Here is a 20,528-nt window from a genome sequence, read left to right as displayed (position 1 = left end):
TGTGTGTCGGTAAACGATTTAAATAGAAAAAAACGAAGAACTTTACGGTTCAAAGAACAAACGAATCCGTCAAATTAAAACATGTTTATACTCAAGAATTCTATCTGGTTTCCTTCAGTGATTTGGCTCGAGTCCCAGTGCAAGCCCAGGCCGCAGTCCGCAGTCATTGAGCTCAAAGACACGAGGCATACCCGGTCCCATTGCACTGACCTAGAAAGGGAATTACTTTACGAACACCTACTCTCACGCGGCACTCCAATGATATAGACGAATTTTATTAACTTGGCAAATGGAAAATTTTATATATCCACTTGGATTTCCAATTTATTGGATATGTCGCTGTCTTTGCAATGAAACCGGGTTTAATAGTACTTGTAAATCACGACGATATTACTTCTCTAGAGACAACGAATCGCGGAGACCAGATTATACAGCATGAGTGCGGAACAAATTTATTATGGCACTGTTTGCTCGTGTGGGACATAATAAATTTTACCTGTTCGAAAATACGGTTATGGTTTGATTTCGCTACGAGATTATTATGGCATGTTGATTTATGATCGTGTTGTCAGATAGTAAGGTTCAATATTGTATGACGAATTGGGTTAAATTCGTCGGCGTCAGTCAACAGTGTAGGGCTACAGGCTGCTCAAACAGAACCACCATGGACAAACATTCACGATGTCAACGCTATCTAATCTGGAAAGCGTCAGGAACAATATGTATAGCGTGTGGGCTAGACAAACATCACAGATATAATACTGTTACATCACGCAGACATTCTTGGTAGGCGCGTGCAACTGTTGAAACTGGTTAAAAGTATCGATTATTAGCATGCCTATCAAATCGATCGGTAATCGTAATTACACGTAACATTGATGCAACGCACTCAGCTATTAAGCTAGTGTAACACAACATCAATACACATCGTAGGACATTCCGAATATGTAGACCCCAATTAAATCGTTAACCATTCAACTATTCACGCACATTTAATGTATTTAAAGATAATTCCAGCTCATATCGTATTTCACTTAACGTGAACATTTAAGCTGCCAATTGAAGACTATTATCCATTATTAATGATGTAAAAGCTCTCATAACGATTCGGTAAAAGTCGTTTATGAACGAATTTACGATTCATAAATCAACCGCAGTGTAAGTACATTCGCGTTTGCCGCAACATCCTGGGAGGAGATTTGGGCCGGGCTCAGATACTGCGCCCTTTGGCATCTGCATAACTTGTTGAAATACGACACATTCGAATGTGCTCGCGTACAATGATGGCTTCGTTACAACTACCCGAAGAACACTAACTGCATTCACGTCAATGCACCCCACATGCACAGTTCCGAGAAGGATTTAAATTATAGGAAGTATATGATGCAAGTTGTGTTTACATAGGACAATCGTAAAGTTTGTTTCGCTCCATAAAATTGACTTCTAAGAAAGGGGACTGGTCCGTGCCATGTGACAATACGTCTAAATATGTGACAGAGGTCTAAAAAAAGGACTCTCGTGAACATTTTGGCGGGCTATGGTACATAGAATATTAATTATTTAGAATATCACGCAGCTATTTTACGTAAAGCAGTGAATAAACAAAATGTAGTGAGTTAACAACAGTTCCGCATGCCGGGACTGTCCAATGAACTCATTCCCGGCGCCCACGCCCTGACGTCCACGCCCGTCCGCATTACTATGCGACAAATATCAGAATAGTCCCTGCAGATAAACTTTATTTCCGTGAAAATACATATCTTATAAGATTTACGAAAACATGTCTGTCGATATTGGGTATTACTTATCATCGTCAATTCAGTGAAATTCTGAAGCAAGACTCGTTACATGGGTTTTGTCACGTAGAAGACAATAACAAAAACATAATGACATCAGATGTTTCCAAAATGTATTCTTAGAATAAGGACTACAATTGTTACGAAACAAGAGATTTTGCCTAATAATAAGAATCAAGAAATCACATCTACTGCAACTGAGATACACTCGAGGACATGTGTGAATAATTATGTGGGAAAATGATGTTAAACATGGAACACTGACGTGGGAGTACACCTACATATGGACCATGAAGTTTATTAACGTCGCAGTGTTGCAACACCAAATAAACGATAGACTTATCAGTACATCGACAAATAATGCTCAGTCGGATGTCCGATAAGCGCAACACATTGATTCATATTCAATATAACTGTTATCGAGGATATTTAGCTGGACTTATATCATCAACAACATGGCCAGCCCTTATCTACCTTACCTGGTATTACTGTAACTATAAATATAAACTTTAATATATATCATGAGTAACACAAGCATTACTCATCAGTAGGAAAACAGGTTTTTCTACTATTGACTCTTGCATACAGAAAATATAACAAAGAGAAGGCAGAAATTCTTTCACTTCCGACAAAACACCATAACACGTAGACAGACATTATTATGATACATGGTAACCGTCAAGTTTCCTCAAGAGTCAACGTCATTAGTCTGTTTGAACAACATTATTGTGTAAACTAGTAGAGACATATTTACAAACAATCCTCGACTACACGACACAAGAGCTCTCTAGACTGTATAACCTACATAATTTTGATGTTTAATTGGTGGTGTAAAGAGACTGGAAGCAAGAAGTGTGACAAAAGCTGGTGTTGGTGCGGGTTATCGCGACTCGAACGTGCGAAAGTCGTTCGTCGACCTTGCCGTGAGCGTCGCGGGTCGTATTGCCGAGCCCGACCGCGTGCCATTCCGCCTACTGCACACGATTGTACTACACTTACCAAGCCGTCTCAACACACCGGCCATGAAAAAAATCTAACAAAATATAAAGGTGAATAGCTGTCGCATGCGTGGATTTTATTTTTGTAGATATTTTCGATACTACGTAATTTTTATGGTCCTTCTGTTAGTTTACAGCAACAGTTACGATAAATGACAGTTTGATAACGTGCCCAGGCGATTAAGAAACTTGATAGATCGGTGTGAGGCCTATGATATTAGATTGATTAAGCAGTCTTGGGAACTAAAAATAGAAGTAAACCGATCAATTACAACAGAGAATTAGCTGTGCACGGGGATGTACACGCACCTTCGTATCAAAATGTTGAATGACGTTACGACACGCCCAACTGAACACAATCAATCAACAACAGCGAAACCAAACATAATGAGTATTTCTCTATACTGTCATTATCTTAACCATGACAATACGTCATTTAATAAGGAAATGACACTTAAAAGAGATACTATTAATTGTGGTAGAATAAATGTAACCATAAATAAATGTGGTGAGAAATTACAGATAGTGTATAAATAGAACTTGCCCTTGGTTTTACGAACGGGGATTTCACGGTTCCAACTGTATATTAAAATAAACCGGCCGTGATCCCTGTAGTAACAAACAAATAATATACTGACGTCTATTTAGTTGAAAATCTTAGCGCACGATTAAGTTAAGATATTGCAAATTGAAAGAATTTGATGAGTGATGAACAAACAAAAATGTAGAGTGAAAACTGTACCGTATTATCTTAGGTCTCAATTATTATTTATGGGTGTACAGTGAAATATCGTGACAGATCTAGCGCCAGTTATGCAGCTCAGCTGAAAGAGCTTTTGAACTGAAGCCAAGAATATGAACCAAGCATGTATATGTAGGAAAGAGCACAATAACATTACACTAGAATAAATAGACATCTTCAACTTATTTACACGGTTAAGTGCAGACAAATAAAACAATATAAGGACCACTTTTTTGTAGATCTACATAGACACTTTGTAGATAGAGTTTTTCTATTTCATAGTTTCTTTTTGCAAATGTTTATGTCTATTTTTTGCACTTCACACGTAACCATATGATCAGAGATCTACTACGTTGCAGTAAATTTGTAGTCAATCAAATAAGTACCCAATTTAATTTCCTGGTGTGATATTCATTCAATTACATTTGTGGAAAGTCACACCGGTAAAATGGGGTTTCCTCTTGTTTACATTTCACAGAATAGATAATTAATTTCCTTAACACCCGTATAAATTTAGACCTTAAGGAAAAGTCAAATTATCATATTCAAACAATGACATTATATTAAATATTTTAATAGTAATTTATTTCTGACAATTACTTAATGTCCTACTTACTAATTACTTTAAGTAAGCTTAAATAATGAAGACCCATTTAATTTTCTACGAACAGTTATACAGGAAAATATTGTCAGGCCTTTAGAAATAAAGGAATATGATTTTACTCGTGGAGTCAATTCTAGGTCCTGTCGGTACATACTCGGTACACAGTAATGAATCATTGGCTCAAAACTGATAATAACGTAACACCAATGAGTACATGACTCATGACTTAGAAACCCAATGATGATTCCCTTCAATCACGGCTGTATAATTTTGTTTAGATATTCTTCAAACATTACTCATTGATAGGCTCTCGAGTTTACACAGACGTAAACACGGAAAGAAAATTCAATTACTGCACATTCCTGGTGGGTAAGTACGCAATAGCTTTGTAAAATATACTTTGAGGCGTGTTCACACGCATAGCAGCCATAGCAGGACAATGGTAGCCGATAGGATCGGAATCTACCATTATCGTCCTTTGTCGCTACACTTACGAACTCAATCTCTATAAAAAATCGAAGCATAAAAAATTCTTACATGTTTCTGCGCGTGTGAGAATATAGCTTGATTATTTGATAAAATTTGAGTACTCGTTACAATATTTAGTTTACTCAATGAACAGAACAAATAAATTTATCACTACCAGTTGGCGCCAGATTTTTCGAGTTAATGATAGTATGAAGCAGACAGAAAATAAAGATATTAGCAAGAACCTTGACCATTTGTATACTTTATTATAAAAACAACATGTGGGAACTTTTAATTGTTTACACACAATTTTGTAAAACGTTAAAGATTCACAGGAAGATAATATTGTTTTTGATTGTCATTCGTAACGTTTATATTGGCACGGATTTACCGAGTAACAGAAATAATGCTGTTAATAAAAATTACTTGTTTTCATTGACTACACATGATAGTTTGATTCGGTTTCTACGCATCTTGTATTGCGAATTCGCTTATACCTAATATCATTTAAATAATTTCAACATTTTACACTTAGTTGGACAACTTTATTATATTTCGATCACGGTTTTAGTCCTAGATCCATGAAGATATGAACTGGTCCGTAAAATTCATAACTTGTAACATTCTGCATCCAAACGCTAGCCATGGGTTGTTTCCGTGCCGACTCCGACTAACGAGAACCATCCTTTATCCGATACGAACGTCAAGACTTCAAGAACAGGCTTAGCGACAACTACAATAGGGAAGGGCGATAAACAGCAACATAGAAACAATTGTCATTCATAAATCTATATAGCGCCCCATTAGGAACAACGTGACAGCCGCACAATGGACACGCTATAAAACCAAACGACCCATTCTTGGTCACGGTGAACATTACTATTATAGAAGATGAAAAAAAGCAATGGCACTACAGAGGTACAAAATCAGTACGTCCAACGTTGTGTACGTCTTAGGAATATTAATTCGCTTCGATTTTAATTTCTGATTGCGTTGCAGGTGTTTGGGGGCCTCAACCTTTCATTACATTTGAATCGGCTGCCGCCTCAATCGTTACCTGATAAGAATTGCTTAAAGAAAATGCTAATATTCAAGTACGTATTGAAACGTTTACATGGTCAACGACCGCCGAATTATTTCCAATCTACGTCATTTATATTGCCTTGGGATTAGACAGTGATCCCAACTTATGACGGTACCCGGCACGAGAGAACAACTGGAGGTTCAGGGATTTATTTTAGGTTCTTTTTACATTTATTCTGTCTCCAAGCTAGCTTTATTATTTGAAATAAAACGGTCTAAAACCTTTTCTTAGTAAGAAAGTTGTAAAAGGTGTTACTTGTGACAACGTTAACGAATGAATTATGTCTCTTGAAGTTTTAAAACATTTGACTAATGAACCAACCTTTTTCTACAAAAAGTATTATGAAATGTTTTCTGCTAATTGTGACTTATTTTTTTAGTGTTTTTATAGAGATATTGATATGACGATATGACACGTCATATTCAATGTATTCATTCATTTTCTAAGGATATTAAAATATATCGTTACATTTGTTATTGAGTCATCGATTCAAAGATTTGAAATCGAAAAACAAGTTAACATTAGGTGTCTTTTAAAAAAAGATGTTTAAAGACATTCATACGCTTTAGAGCAGAGACAAATCTAGATATTGCAACTTTATCAACAAAGAGTCCATTGAGCCGCGAGAGGCGAGTGCACACTCGGCGCGACCTCGAACCTGTGACCCTGCACACAATGCGAACAATTGTAATGTAAATGCGGATTTAAGCCGTTGTGCCACTCGTGCTCTGGTACCGATTGTTGTTGAAGTTCGCACCGTACACCCCGTAACTCGTTTCACGTGGAAAACAAACGGAAACTGTGAATAGCACGTCAATGAATAACTCGTTATATTTTTTATCTTTCTTACGGCGTAAATACTACTGTAATAGCTGTGTTGTACTTGGCGAAAAATAAATAAATATTATTGTCACCGTTTATCTTTTTCTTACATAGGTAACATCGGGAAAATGTGTTATTGTCTATTCAAACACAAAAGAGAAGTAAATAAACCTATTTCATAATACAATAATGTTACGATTACTTTTACTAATAGTATTATTGGAACAAATCCTAGCAAAGTAACTTCGTAACATGAATTCGACACTAATATTGCCTAAACCAGATAATCTGAATGAACTACTTAAGTATTATCCACGGTGTATTTAGCTTTTAGCGTCGTATTTGCACAATATCTTGGCTCGTATTTAGTGAGAGTAGTTCTAAATCCGTGGCCGTTAGCTATGTTACTTGTCCATATTACATCACCAAGGTAACACAAGGCCTAAAGCTTGTTTCCATTGAAACCTCATACACAAAAGATTCTCGTATATCTTTGAAATCAATTACGTGTTCAAACTATTCCACGTTTAGCATGTTCTCATCGACACTATGTTTTATTCAAGTCATGTTTTATGCCTATTACACGTTTCACATTAGTTCCCAGATCGTGGAAAGTCACTAGTGAAATCGAAAAGTATTCTTCTCATCTTGAATTATAAATAACATCAACACATGTTTACATATTAGAGGAAAACGAGTGTATTTTCCCAATCCCACTATAATTCGGTGGGTTGTAAAAATACTAAAGTAAGTCCAATAAAATGTCGTCATAATCATAACAGTAAGTTATTTATACACTTCTCAAAGCAGCGCTGAAATACGGTCAAAAGAAAACTGAATGATATATAACTCAAAATGAAGAAATACGACCGAAGGAGATGGAACACTTCACGAAAGGCAAGAAAGCGAGACAATAAACACATTATGTGTCGTTAGTCGAGATTATTAATTATCACGCGAGGTGTATAATTAAAATAAGCGACTCTCTTTATTAACTGTTACTAAGGCTGATTTTCTTTAGTGCCATAACACAGATTGTACAACCATCACGATAAGATTCGACACTCGTTCATTATACTTTGTTATCTAGCTGACAATGTTACATTGAGAACGTTTAAAGTCATTTATTTAGCCTAAAAATGTCACATAACAATATGAGTACTTACGTCACTTGAGGACAAAAAAATCTTAAACGTGCGCGAAAGTAAAAATTTGCTGAAATGCAATGCTATGGCTTATGAATTATAAACAATGATTGAAAATAGATAAAAGTCAATAGGGAATATACGCTGCATTATCAATATACAATAAGGCCGTTAGAGTAGAGCAGTATTATAAACAAATCACGATGCAGAAACATTGCGTTGATTTACAGCACAATCTACGGCTTGTCTCCGTCCGTGCAACGTGCATTGGAACAAGCCGATTTCGTGACTAGAGCAGATATAAAGTATATTAATGCAAGTGGTACAATAGTTTCCATATCATTGTCGGTTGCCGGCGGCTCGCCGAGGCGTGGCCGCTCCGACGCTGCTGCGTGCCCACCCGACCGTTCACTACTCTCCCTACGGATTTCAGTATTATGGGATTAGGACGTTTAGAAATCTAAGGAGGAATATTGCTTTATAACGTGCATGTAGGATGTTTGCGTGATTTCTATATATTTGCCATTTCCGTTGTCCTTCTTTTCTTTGTCCTTCTCGATACGATGTTTCTTCACGTTGGTAGATGACAGAATTCTCGGATTTATTTGACTCTACACTTGTACACGTAATATAACATACTTTGTAATACGAAACATCACGCAATATAAAAATTCCAGTCGAAATGCCGCAGATACAATTCCCGTTTGATTTCTTGATCTTTTTTGATGTCGGGAAAACGAAATAAAACAAAGGCAGACATCCAAGAGTCGACCCTACTTTACATAAAACCACGTAAAACCGAAGTTATAAGAGTCCGAAATAGTTCGGGTTCGAACGCAATGGAATATTGTTGGGACATTTCAATAGTGGTTTCTATATTACCTCTTTACGTGCTCCTCACTATTGTATAATGTTGGGATATTGTTAACATACAGTCGCACAAGGTTTTAGATAATTATAAAATGACGAAAACATGTACAAGTTTACGATGATTGTTGTAGACGTAAAGCTAACTGTTCATAAGATGAGGCATGAACGCAGGTAAGTTTTTGCCGGCCATCTTGAAAATTGCCTATAATTGCTTCTAACGACTTCCTAGAGTAACGTAAAGGCATGTCACGGACAACCCCACCACAGTACACACGTCAGGGTGACCACGCATGATCTGTTACGACCTCGCAAGGACTAATGGCACCGCCGATTCAGGCCTAACGTTCACATCGCATAATTAAGTCACAGTTACCAATTCATGCATAATCACACCGTTTTGTACAACAAAGGAATTTAATCGAAAACAAAGAATATTTAGTATTCTGAGAGGCCAGTTCAATTGAATGCGTTTTTGCATGTTAGAGACGTACGTTTTGTACCACATTATTCTGTAAACGGTGTTATTTAAATTCGCAAGCGGTTTGTTTTAAATTTGCATACGTGATTTCTGGGTGGCGCTTTGACAAATCCAAAACGTTATTAGTGAAACATTGTCAATTTACATTAACAACACAGGCTAAGCCTTATAACTAGATTTGTTAAAAATATAATAAAGCGTTACAACATTATTAAATCCTTTAACTGGAAATTGCATGGCAGTTCAGCCTCGAACGCGAAACCTATCCAAGAATTTTGAAGTTTGCAGAATTTTTCGAGGATACTCGACAAAGTCGGTGCAAGAATCTCGAAGAAAAATGGGCTGAGACGACTATACAATAAGTACCTAAACATGATATAGATAGACACCAGTAACGAGATAGATACATTGAAACTTGAGTAAAAACTATCAAAGCTTACAACAGAGGTATAGTCGACACATGTGTGTCGAATGCAACTGTGCAACTTCTTATTAACGGTCGTAATGTGACAAAAACTAGTCGTGCCGGGAACTTGCAAGGTAGCGGCCATTGGGAACGGTATGCGAGAATCTTTAGAAACACTGACGATTATCGACATTTTTCTCACACGCGTAACCTTCATGCAATAGAAATGTTACCGTTTTCTGGCATTCGTTGGAAGCGCATTGCAGTATGAAAGTTTATTAGTTATGAGTTGCAAGGCCGGACGGTATAATTTATTGAAGGCAATGAAATAAAATAAATCATGTTGTATTTTTGGTGTTATTTCAACATGCGAACGTTTCAGAATTTAATCGCGATAAGTAAGAGCACCTGATTGAATTACAGCCTACAGGCAAGGAGTTAAACGTTGTTTCGTCCTCCCGGTCGTCGACCCAGGGCGCCGGTCGGTCGCACCTGCGTCTGCGACTCACTGCCGGATAAGGCGGATGCCTCCAAGGCCGCGAGCTTTTAGCTCTGACTCAGACTACCAACTTTTGTAGTCCTCATAGGACGAGTTTCGTTCACTTCCGCAGTCAACGTCTAGAATAACGTTTATAATAGTGAATGGCCGTGTTAGATTCTTCTTTTGACACATAACACAGTAATGAACGAACGATGTTTGCAAAAAAGAAAGTATACTTTCACGAACATTTGAGCCGCCAATACTATTAACTGGTAACGAACTACTGCGAATTATTTATTCAGTTTCTATACTGAAAATTCTAGGGTTTAAAAAATATTCTAGACAAATGGGATATCTTGAAAACTATTGCTCAACTAGTGAAGGTCTGCAAAATCGTATCTTCAAAATTAGAATAAAAGCAAAAAAATACGGCTGTAAAATGTGACCTTCGTGGAACTAGTATGTTTCTTGCTTTTATTTACTGTTGAAATCTTGAGCAAAAAATATGTTTCAACGATTACAAATATGATAGTAACAAATCACTGTTATTTTAAACCAACGTACATAAAAACTTTCAACAAATCAAAATATTGTTTATGGTTGAAAGAGTAATAATGGTTTACCTGTATTACCGTATTACATTTATTGCTGTTACATAACGTGAACAGAACAGTGTATTGCATAAATAAAACAATAAACATATACACGCTTGTTTTAAATGTGTAGGTAAGTGCAGTTTGACACGTAATACTTGTAATAAGATAAGCACGCATCGGGTGTTTGAATCACCATAAGTGCACTACACTCCACATAAAAGGGACATACGTGTGCATCTAGACAGCTACCTACTGACAGATTGTTTCATAATATACGTTGCAGTGTAGACCAGTTTTCAAACAAAAGAAATACAATGAATGTTATGAATTATGATGGACTAACAATCACAGTGTTTCATCATACTAATGACAATACATAACGATTAGTTACACACTCAATGTTTTGTTTTCTAATGACAGAACAAAATATTTTTAAATGATTGCCTTAACAATCGGCATTACCTTCGGAAATGGTGGGCAGCACGTTGACAAAGTTAACGATTCCGACGCCTGTTAGCTGACTCATTCACCAAAACTAACTTAAAACGAACACTCAAAGTAACGTCTCCGTACTAACGGCAATTTTGCAAAAACAAACAAAACCGAAACGGTAACACACTTGACACCTTATCACGTAGCCCACATAGATAAGTGTGGTAAATTAAGTTTTTGGCACTTCAGATTTCTGCAATCATAGCGGCGGTGTTCCATAAAAATGAAAAGTCCGGTAAAAATTAGAAATTATTACAGTGGGTGACCACTGAGCACACTTTTTCCATAATAAGCGAGAGAAATGTTAAACTATCACATGAGAGCGGCCTAGATTTTTTTTACAATGTAGAGTCGCGTCGGATGCGCGTACGCCGTGCTCACGGTGCGAAGCGCCGGGGCCTACTGGCCGGCCAGACAGACAAGTCAAGCCAACGCCCGTTCACCAGTTCACCTACTCTTATCTTGCGATGACTGTGTATGTGGTGGTTCGCTTACTCCACGCTGCGCTAACTTGACTGGTTACTTATACTGCATCTTATGTAGTTTGTGTTGCGACTGCATTGCACCGACTCCGATATGTTCCGAGAAAGGTACCAAAATGTGTTTTACAATAAATATTTCACCTCATTTTATTTTATGGCTCGTATTAATTACATCGACGTTATAAATATAAAATAATTTGTACGCGAAAGATAAATCGCTTGATTATGGTATTGCGAATCGATTAAATATTTATAAGAACTTTCTTTGTTGGCTCTAGATTTATTCAAGTAGTTTTATAAGAACTGACCCAGAATTTGCAGGAGTTAACTCCAGTGTTATACGTTTATTATTTTAATAAGTGTACCTAATTGAAAACGGATGTGAGCTGAGACCAAGAATTTTTATTTGCAGGAAATGGCTAAAGAATCATAGGAGAAGTGAATTATGTGCCTAGCGAAATTATATTTTGTTGAGAAAATACTTTACTATGCAGAAAATTACTACAAGAAGTTGCTCTACAAGTCATGAGGTCAACATAATATGCCTACAGATCAACCAGCTCTATTATTAAAGTATATTATCTTTATCGCAAATCGCCATGACGAGGTCACACGGTGAACTGACTGATATATTAAATGCTAATGCAAGACAATAAGGAAAACCTATGAGAGAGAAACGACAGTTTGTTCGTAATTAATAAGTAGTCGTTTTTATCATTATGATGATAAATACACAGGGAAGTGAAAGTGTAGTTGACAGTAACAAATATTTTTTAACTAGAATATTGTTGTGTATTGAGGACACGTAATGTTCTTAGTCTACCCAGTCCTTTCTATAAATAGAATGATGCAACCAAATGCGTTTCGAAGAATTGTCATTTATAATAACGTTACAAGTTAATGTTTCTTTATTTCCAGTTCAAGGCCTAATCCCTCTCTCTCATTCTGGGAAGAGGGTCTCGTACAGTGGGATTGTAATGGATTAAATTTACTTTTATTTTTAGTTTGCATAAATAAACACCATCTCTCTGCAAGCCGGATAAGTAATAACACATATATTCAAACAGAGTTTTACATAGCTGTACTATTTTTCCAGTACCCGTGTGTAACGAAATAGGACAAAGGACCACAAACTCGCCGATAAATATATAATAAGGAAAAATTCCCTATTTCCCGTGCATTCAAACTTTCGAGTGGTTCGCCCCTGCTCGGCTGCTGTCGAAATTGCTAACAACAAAGTCGAAAACATCTGACGAAAACCGTAAACAGTTGTAAACACATTTCTTTATACAGGTTCATATAGAACAGTTCACAAAATTCAATTTGATATCTGAAATCAAAAATGCAATTTATAGACATGATAATTATGAAGAATTCTCTACCAGTATAATATGAAAGGAAATGTCAAAAGACACATAAAAATCGGATTCGATTAGCTAATACAATCGTTACCATAAATCGTCTATCTCTTACACAATATTCATAGAGATGCACCAACTGCTCGAGTGCTCGGAATTCTGGTGGCCTACAGAAGCCGTAAAGGTCGGAATATTGTATAATACCCTGTGGTTTGTAGCCGGCGAGCACATAACTATACTAACAGTCGGTATTACGTCCTTGGACCGAGTAAATTGCCGGTTATTGGGCACATTTCCAGCGCCCATGGCAGAATTTTTATGACTATAAAGTTTATTCAAAGTTAAACATAAGCCTTATATAACAAAATGCTATATTCTAAAGTCAGCTATCCATTACAATATCCATAAAACAAACAAAATGTAACAATCATGTCTACTTAGCGCTAATATTTTACATTTTTTCATCATTACGAAGCAACGTTCTGCTCAATAAAACCGTACGGTTCATCTTGGGTTTTGCCAAAACCACGCAAGTTTGTTCCGCAGATTGGTCACAGTATATGTTAGAACAAAAGCAATTCATAGCGAGATTATTGGTACACTGTGTACACGTATAAACCGATGTTAGCAAACAATATCATGTGAAACGTAACCGATGTTGTATCGATTGTAGATGATATGTTTCATAGTATCGTTAAAATTTCACGAGTCCATGAAGTGCTGGCCTCTAAAACCGAATTAGAAAGACGAATGAGCCAAATAATTTATTTAGCTTCGTACGTGCATGACAGTTTTGAAGTAATCTATATTGATTCCATTACCCGAGCAATGCGTTATAAAAATCAGGAATTTATTTATTGGTAACCGCAAGTTTTTTACGATGAATACTTTGCCTATAATTTTCCGAGAATGAGAGATAATAAAACGCCGATAATATTCAATACCTCATTAAGTAGTTACCTGCTTGTTAAACTGATCCGTTACAGCGAAATAATAACTGGCTAACTTTAGTGGTCAACTCATGTAAATCGAAACATATATGCCGGCAATTTCATTGCTCTATTTGACTAGTTTCCACAGTTACATCTTCCCAGACTTTTACAATCACTTTGATTAAGTGCCTATATTTAAAAGTAAAAGGCCGTATGCCTTATGCGTATGTATATTTTCCCATAGCCATAATGTAGCGATACATCAAAAGATCTTCGTACCTGAAGCATAAACAATTTAAACATAAAATAAGTTTATGAGTCTATAAAAGCGTGTACTACTCACTCCTTTTGGAAGTGCCGAACCCATCTTCGTGGCCGTTGCACGTCCTATCTTCATCGTATTCGTAAACCTTGAAACTTTCGAACGAATACAGCTTGGCGGCTTTTATTTATCTGTCTATTCACAAAGTCGTCCTTGATTCAATAAATATAGTCGATGCTGCCAACCGGCCGGTTCAACTAATTGATATTCGATGTCCTTTCAACACACTGTCCAAAAGTACACACCACGACCCTCGAAACGGAGGGTTAAAGTCCCACAAAGTCTCACTGTTCTTCGATAACGTCAAAGCGAACTTTCGTCACCTCGTAACACCACTTCGGGGTTTGAAATGTTTACAATCACCTCGATATCTTTACTAAGATGGAAGCAAGCTTACGCACATCGCTATTGTCACGATAGAACAATGGGCTCGGTGGCAATGTTTTATATCACAACAGGAACGTTCGAAATTCAACGAAGTTATAAGTTCGCGATCGCACAGAGTCGGGGAGCTCAGTAGGGCGGGAGCGCTCGTGAGGGCGACCGCGTGTCGTCTGGCTGGGCTGCAGTGCCCCTGCCCGCCGCGCCGGCGCCCGGAACTGTGTCAGCAGACGCGGCGCCCAGAGCACCCCGGCACCCCGGCCTTTCATGAATACACCTCTCTCTATGTTTGACGCATCAATACATTCGTAGCCGTAGGCAGATCAAACTATAATTACGATGTCACACCATGATTGTGTACAGAGAATACAAATTTATCAGAAGTTCATTAAGTGGACTCGTAAATTATATTAGAAGTTCTAAATAATTTGTTATTCGGATTATTCACAAAACAACACAGAATACTACGGCGATAATGGCACCAGTTAAGTGGATTAATTGCCTAATAACCCGTGCAAGCACAACACTTCGATGTTGCTGTAAATTTCGAGCTTGCCGTCTAAAATGCCATATTTATGACATCGTCGCATTACAGTATATTTATTCAGCAAAATATGTAGAGCCAAAGTCTCACTTGAAAGCTTCTCTCGTCATGACTCCTGTTCCTTGTATAAATTATTACAGTTTCTATTTTTAGAACTCTAGACAGTATTTCATCCACATCCCATTACGTGATTTTTCTATTCAGCTTAATTTTGTGCGGCTGGCTGGGAAAAATTACCAAAATAAGAACAAGATTGCCGTAATTTATGTGAACATCTTGATTTTCATGTCGTCAGTTCTTTTTTAAGCTACTTAATTTACCAATAAAGTAAACGTAACAATCGTGTAGGAATAGTGATTATTTGCACACTCCCACGCCCAAGAAGACCAATTGTTTTTATAGATTGAACTTCCCTAAAGAATATTGTCAAATTAGTATGGCTCTTTTTATAGTATACAAACGATTTATCACTTTCAGGACATTTACACGCTACAAGAATAATATAAGCATGTATTCCAAAAGACATTAAATAAACTACTGCCTTCCGTAAGTACTGCTCTTGCCTCTACTGCTTACAGGTAAACCATAAAAATGACAATATGGAATTCGAGAAACTTCGGCAGCCGAAACCATTACATGATCATTGGAAAGGCATAAAATAACATTTCAGTTACTTTATAGACCGATGTTGTCGATTCAAAGCAACGGGCGCTGCAATAATTGAACGAATAGGCAAGTAATAAAATTAAGCGAGGCTTTTACAATTCACGATTACATTTGAAGTGATTTTATTATACCACATCGACCAAATTTATGTTTAATCTGAGTTCAATGAGGATTCCATTTTGTAGTTTAGTCGAATCGCGTATATTTTTTAGGTTGCGCTCAGTAATAACCACAACTATGACAATATTCTTGGAATAAGTATGACGAATAAAATGTGTACATATTTCTAATCTATGAAAGATGACAATAACTTTTGATATAAATAGTTTTTTCGAAATTGGCAAGTTTGTGTCTCTTTTCATTTGCCAGACTACACAAACAAAAGTAAACACACAGTTGTGTAGAAACTGTAGAAAGGCTAAAAAAGAAGATTTATTATGCGTATAATTCAACAGAACGGCTCATAATCAGCGCAGAGCTACTTAGAGGACGAATGTATTTCTAGCGAAATTGGGACGGATACGTTGAATACCCAGTAATTCTATACAACGACCATTGTCGCCAGCTAAGCACCGACAATGACATGTCTAGGCAACTCATTGTTTATACAACCATAAACTTAAATTGTTGCTGTGTATTTTCAACTCTGTCCGTGCATTTTTAATGTTCTTGTAATAGTCGAATCCTTCATTATTAAAATGAACACGATTGTATTCTTAGTATATGTATTTCTTTAAACCACATATATAAAATTTGGGTTATAAGAACGTATTATATTATCTTATAACTATCTTCCTTTGATATGAACTTATATTAGTGCATAATGCAGTTATTTTCTATTACGCATTTGATTTCGAAAGGTGTAGACCTCGAGATCTCTGACTTTGCTATCATTACTTAAAATGGAGTTGTGACGTTACAACCAACGCAATATAGTGTTTAAGTCTAATGACCTATGCATACGACAGAAGATAGAGAACTGACCCATAAGGCTAATTGATAACACTTCGGAATATTATAGAACGGGTTCGTAGCATAGAATCGATATCATAAGTCAGGTTTTGTCTAATCAATTTCCGTTGCGCTCGTGTTTATAAAACAATACAGTAAAACATAACGACTAATTGCGTACTAAATTCTCGATAATCCTGTTCGCCTTCAACACTGGAAATACTAAAACATTCAAGCGAAGAACGGGATACAACGAACAAATTGAAATGCTGCAAATTGGAAAATAAGCATTAAGATATAAACTTTTATTGAGCCTAGACACTGGCCTAGATATTATAAAAAATATTGGAATAAGGAATTAATTTGCGGGTGAAACTACCACCGTTTCTGCAGAGTCAAGCTCTTTTCATCTGTTATCGCGCTCACAGATCGACCTCTGACATTTAGCGGCAAGCATTACAGGCCACCAACCTGGGAAATGTTATTTCGAACTGGGACAAACGCAGTGTTTACGTTAACCAAGTAAATGTCACTTATTTCACTCGTAACACTTAAATTCGGAATTTCGGAATCAACTAAGAGGATAAATTCAATATCTTATGACTTCTAACAAAGCTCTTTGTGTAAAATACCTGGCGCTCTCTCGCGCCCACGTAACTCGGAAGTAGCAAGTATCCGTGTTCTCACGAAATATTTTTATAGAAACTAGAAAACAAGCAAAATATTACAAGCTAACATTTCCGACACATAGGTAGGTACCTAGTTTTATTTTATAGCTCTATTTAGTTTTTAGCTAGCTGCAAACAATAATAATGCGGTTTGCAGAACATCAAGGGAATCGAATAACTTAAATAAATTTCTGAGCGCGAAGCTTTTGTCCCCTATACCGTACAAGGCCGACAAGTGTAACGACAACTGGTGCACGCCACGACAGGTGCTGGGAAAACCACAGCCAAATCAGGTGAGGGGACCGAAGTCTTTTCATATCATTCTTTGGACATTATTCAAAGGAAACGAGTTATTCCGGTACCTGCGAAGGGAACATCGACTAGTTATAAACCAGCTGTTTGCTTGTCAGATTAACACGGGTAACAGTAATTCTTCGAGAAATAGTACATTTCCTGCATGCATGAAATTGCACTAGTCATTATAAACAGACGAGTGAATTTAATTAAAATGTTTTTGCTGCACATACGTAATGAAAGTTTGCAATCTAAGAGGATGACCTTTGATCTGTTAGCTTGTTGCATCGTTTCTTTCTTCATCGTTCTAAACTTGGTAATTCATGCGCTTCCTTAAGAAATATAATATTGAATAGCATACAGACATTCACAGATATCGGTAGATAATTATTATAATGATCTTCTATTATATCCGAACCTACGAAAACAAGATTATCGATTCCTTTCGAATCTTATATCCTTGTATGAGTTGCACTTTAGGCGGTTTTTAAATCTGCAATAAAATAATACATAGCGCTACAGGACAGGCTCTTTACGCGGCTAGTCCTCTGTCTACAAAAGTCGCATTTTATGCAGTCCTTGGCGGTCATAATGTATGTTGTGACTAAATACTGAATAATTCTGTCCCAGTAAACGTGTTATTTGACCTTTAAGGACAAAATAAATCCGAGTATCTACAACCAATAACTAGCAGTAAGAGCTAGAAAGTGTATATTTAATGAAATCCAACACCGCAATACGTGAATATCGAACTGTTCCATCAAAACCCTTGTCTGGTAACACACGTACAATGAACATCAGCAATACGATTATCCCGCAAATAGAAACCGCTGAATAGTCGTCTCCCTACGACCCTTCTATGCTAATTCCGATGCTAAAAGCCGATCGTGATATCGTAAGATCGATATGTCAAGAATAGACACGCGAAACGCGAATCAAACGTTACCTTGACCTCGTTACTGGTAAATGGGTACCCTAGCGTATGAATTCGTTGACACGAACGGGTGACGACCCGAAATTTTTTTTTTTTTTCATAATGTGGGGAATTCTTTAGTCAATCAGTGTTTGATTGATAAGTTTACTGTTATAAGTATAGAAGTTATGTCATATAGGATGGAAATTTATTTTTTAACTGTGATAGATATTATAGGACACTGAAAATAATGCACTACTGAAAAGCCCATACAATCTAGACTTTCAATGCACTGATATTTTTTTGATTGATGTAAGAACATGCTAAACTCAGGTACATTTAAATATTGTAACATAAAAATGTTGTTTTAATAATTAAATCATATCAAAACATATTAATTATAATGAACAATCAGTTATCAAGTATGTCAACAAACTATGGAAAAGTTAATAGAGGTGATATTTATTGATATAACAATGAAGGGGAAACTGAAAGAAGGAAAATATGTAACTATTTAATTACCTGTTACATATATTATGTAACCTACTTCAATGTGGAATTCTATAAATGCCTAGAACAAAGGACTTTACTAACAAACAGGATTTAAGGAAAATAATTGCCTACTTGTAGTTTCATATAAATATTTATTTAAGGACATTTGAATAGTTATTGTGGTAAATTTTACTTTGATCTTTATTTTCTTACTTATTAGTCTCTATAATGATACTAAATAATGTATAATAGGAGAATATCACATGATTTTTATAGATTTTAGCACCTTAGATGCATCGGTATCACATGCTTAGAACTTGACTTTAGCTCACATGATACAGAGCAAACACTGCTAATTCAATAAGTTTGCTTAAAGTATTCATATATTTACTCACTAACAAGTGTGAATTATATGAATAATTGAATAGAAAGAGTATTGTCATTTATAAATAGATAAATAAGGAAAAATACCAACATTGAAAAGTTCATCAGTTTTATAACAACAACTTGTTTTTGTTTATCAACACACTGAATAGACTTAGGTAATAATTTAATTATCTAAATGGATGAACACATTTCAACTCTTAGTGGTATGCTTTTAATTTCTAAATTTTGAAACAAGTTTTGTAATGGATAAGTAGGTTTAACTCAACTTCTTTGTTCACACATGCTGAAAATTGAGTTGTTAGTAATAATACAGCAACACTGAAAATGAGCTGGCTGTAAATAAAAAAAACTAGATATTTCATGCTCCGCAACGACCTAAATATTCAAATTGTGTATCGGACGTTAATCGCGTGCGTTATATTTTGAAAGTCTAGCCTACTTGAAGACGTATACCTAATAACAATAATAACTAGCACGAGATGATTGATATGTTTAACCGCTGTGCGATTAAATACGGCGGTAATTGGCTGACAGTAACTCATTCCTCATACAGTTTTAGCTAATAATTTGTTTAGCTTTCGAATCTTTAGTGCATTACTAAACTTAGAAAAGTAATCTCAAACTTTTAGTATGGAGAACAAAGCCTAAGATCGGGGTTTTAATACTAGTTTTAAACAAACTCTGCTGATAAACTACAAGAAATGCTAAAATTATGTTATAATTAACCAAATAAATACACAACAAAATATTACTGTATGTGACAACCAAACTTACCATCTTTGACGTTCTTCGAAGATTGCGACGATGACACACCGGGAATAGTTTTGTCAGTAACACAGTACATTGTAATTATTTCCACACGTTGGTGCTAGCAATTCACTCTCACCTGGTAAAAATGTACATATTACTATAAAGACGATTTGATAACACAATACATTCGTACTAACGCGAAACGCGGCGGCCATTCCACATTCCGGTTGTAAATATTCGTGACATAGACAATCTCACAGACCAAAACAATTTTGAAAGTAAGATATTTTTGATTAACATTTTCAGTCGTGCTTTTTATATATTCGTTTAAGGTTTAGTAAGCCTGCATATAAATAATTGTTACATCTATGATAATTCCACTACTATGCTATGAAAAATATTAATT

At 36.2% G+C, this 20,528-nt stretch overlaps 1 protein-coding gene across 3 annotated transcripts in view; it reads right to left on the bottom strand.

The window, feature by feature from the left end:
• The window catches only part of Eip63E (cyclin dependent kinase Eip63E), a 71,475-nt gene extending 51,106 nt beyond the window's left edge, over window positions 1-20,369 (bottom strand). The window contains exon 1 of one of the 3 annotated variants that reach the window (XM_076123087.1): window positions 20,147-20,369. In XM_076123087.1, coding sequence (XP_075979202.1) covers window positions 20,147-20,216 — 70 coding nt within the window. In that variant the 5' untranslated portion in view covers window positions 20,217-20,369. Of the gene's footprint in view, window positions 1-10,952; window positions 11,437-14,097; window positions 14,597-20,146 lie in introns of those variants that run through there. The other 2 variants (XM_076123089.1, XM_076123088.1) reach the window with 2 other exon arrangements.
• Between the last annotated feature and the right edge of the window lie 159 nt (window positions 20,370-20,528).

This window comes from Anticarsia gemmatalis, chromosome 14, assembly GCF_050436995.1.
Source record: "Anticarsia gemmatalis isolate Benzon Research Colony breed Stoneville strain chromosome 14, ilAntGemm2 primary, whole genome shotgun sequence".
Classification (NCBI taxonomy): domain Eukaryota; kingdom Metazoa; phylum Arthropoda; class Insecta; order Lepidoptera; family Erebidae; genus Anticarsia; species Anticarsia gemmatalis.
This window is presented reverse-complemented; position numbering and strand designations above follow the sequence as displayed.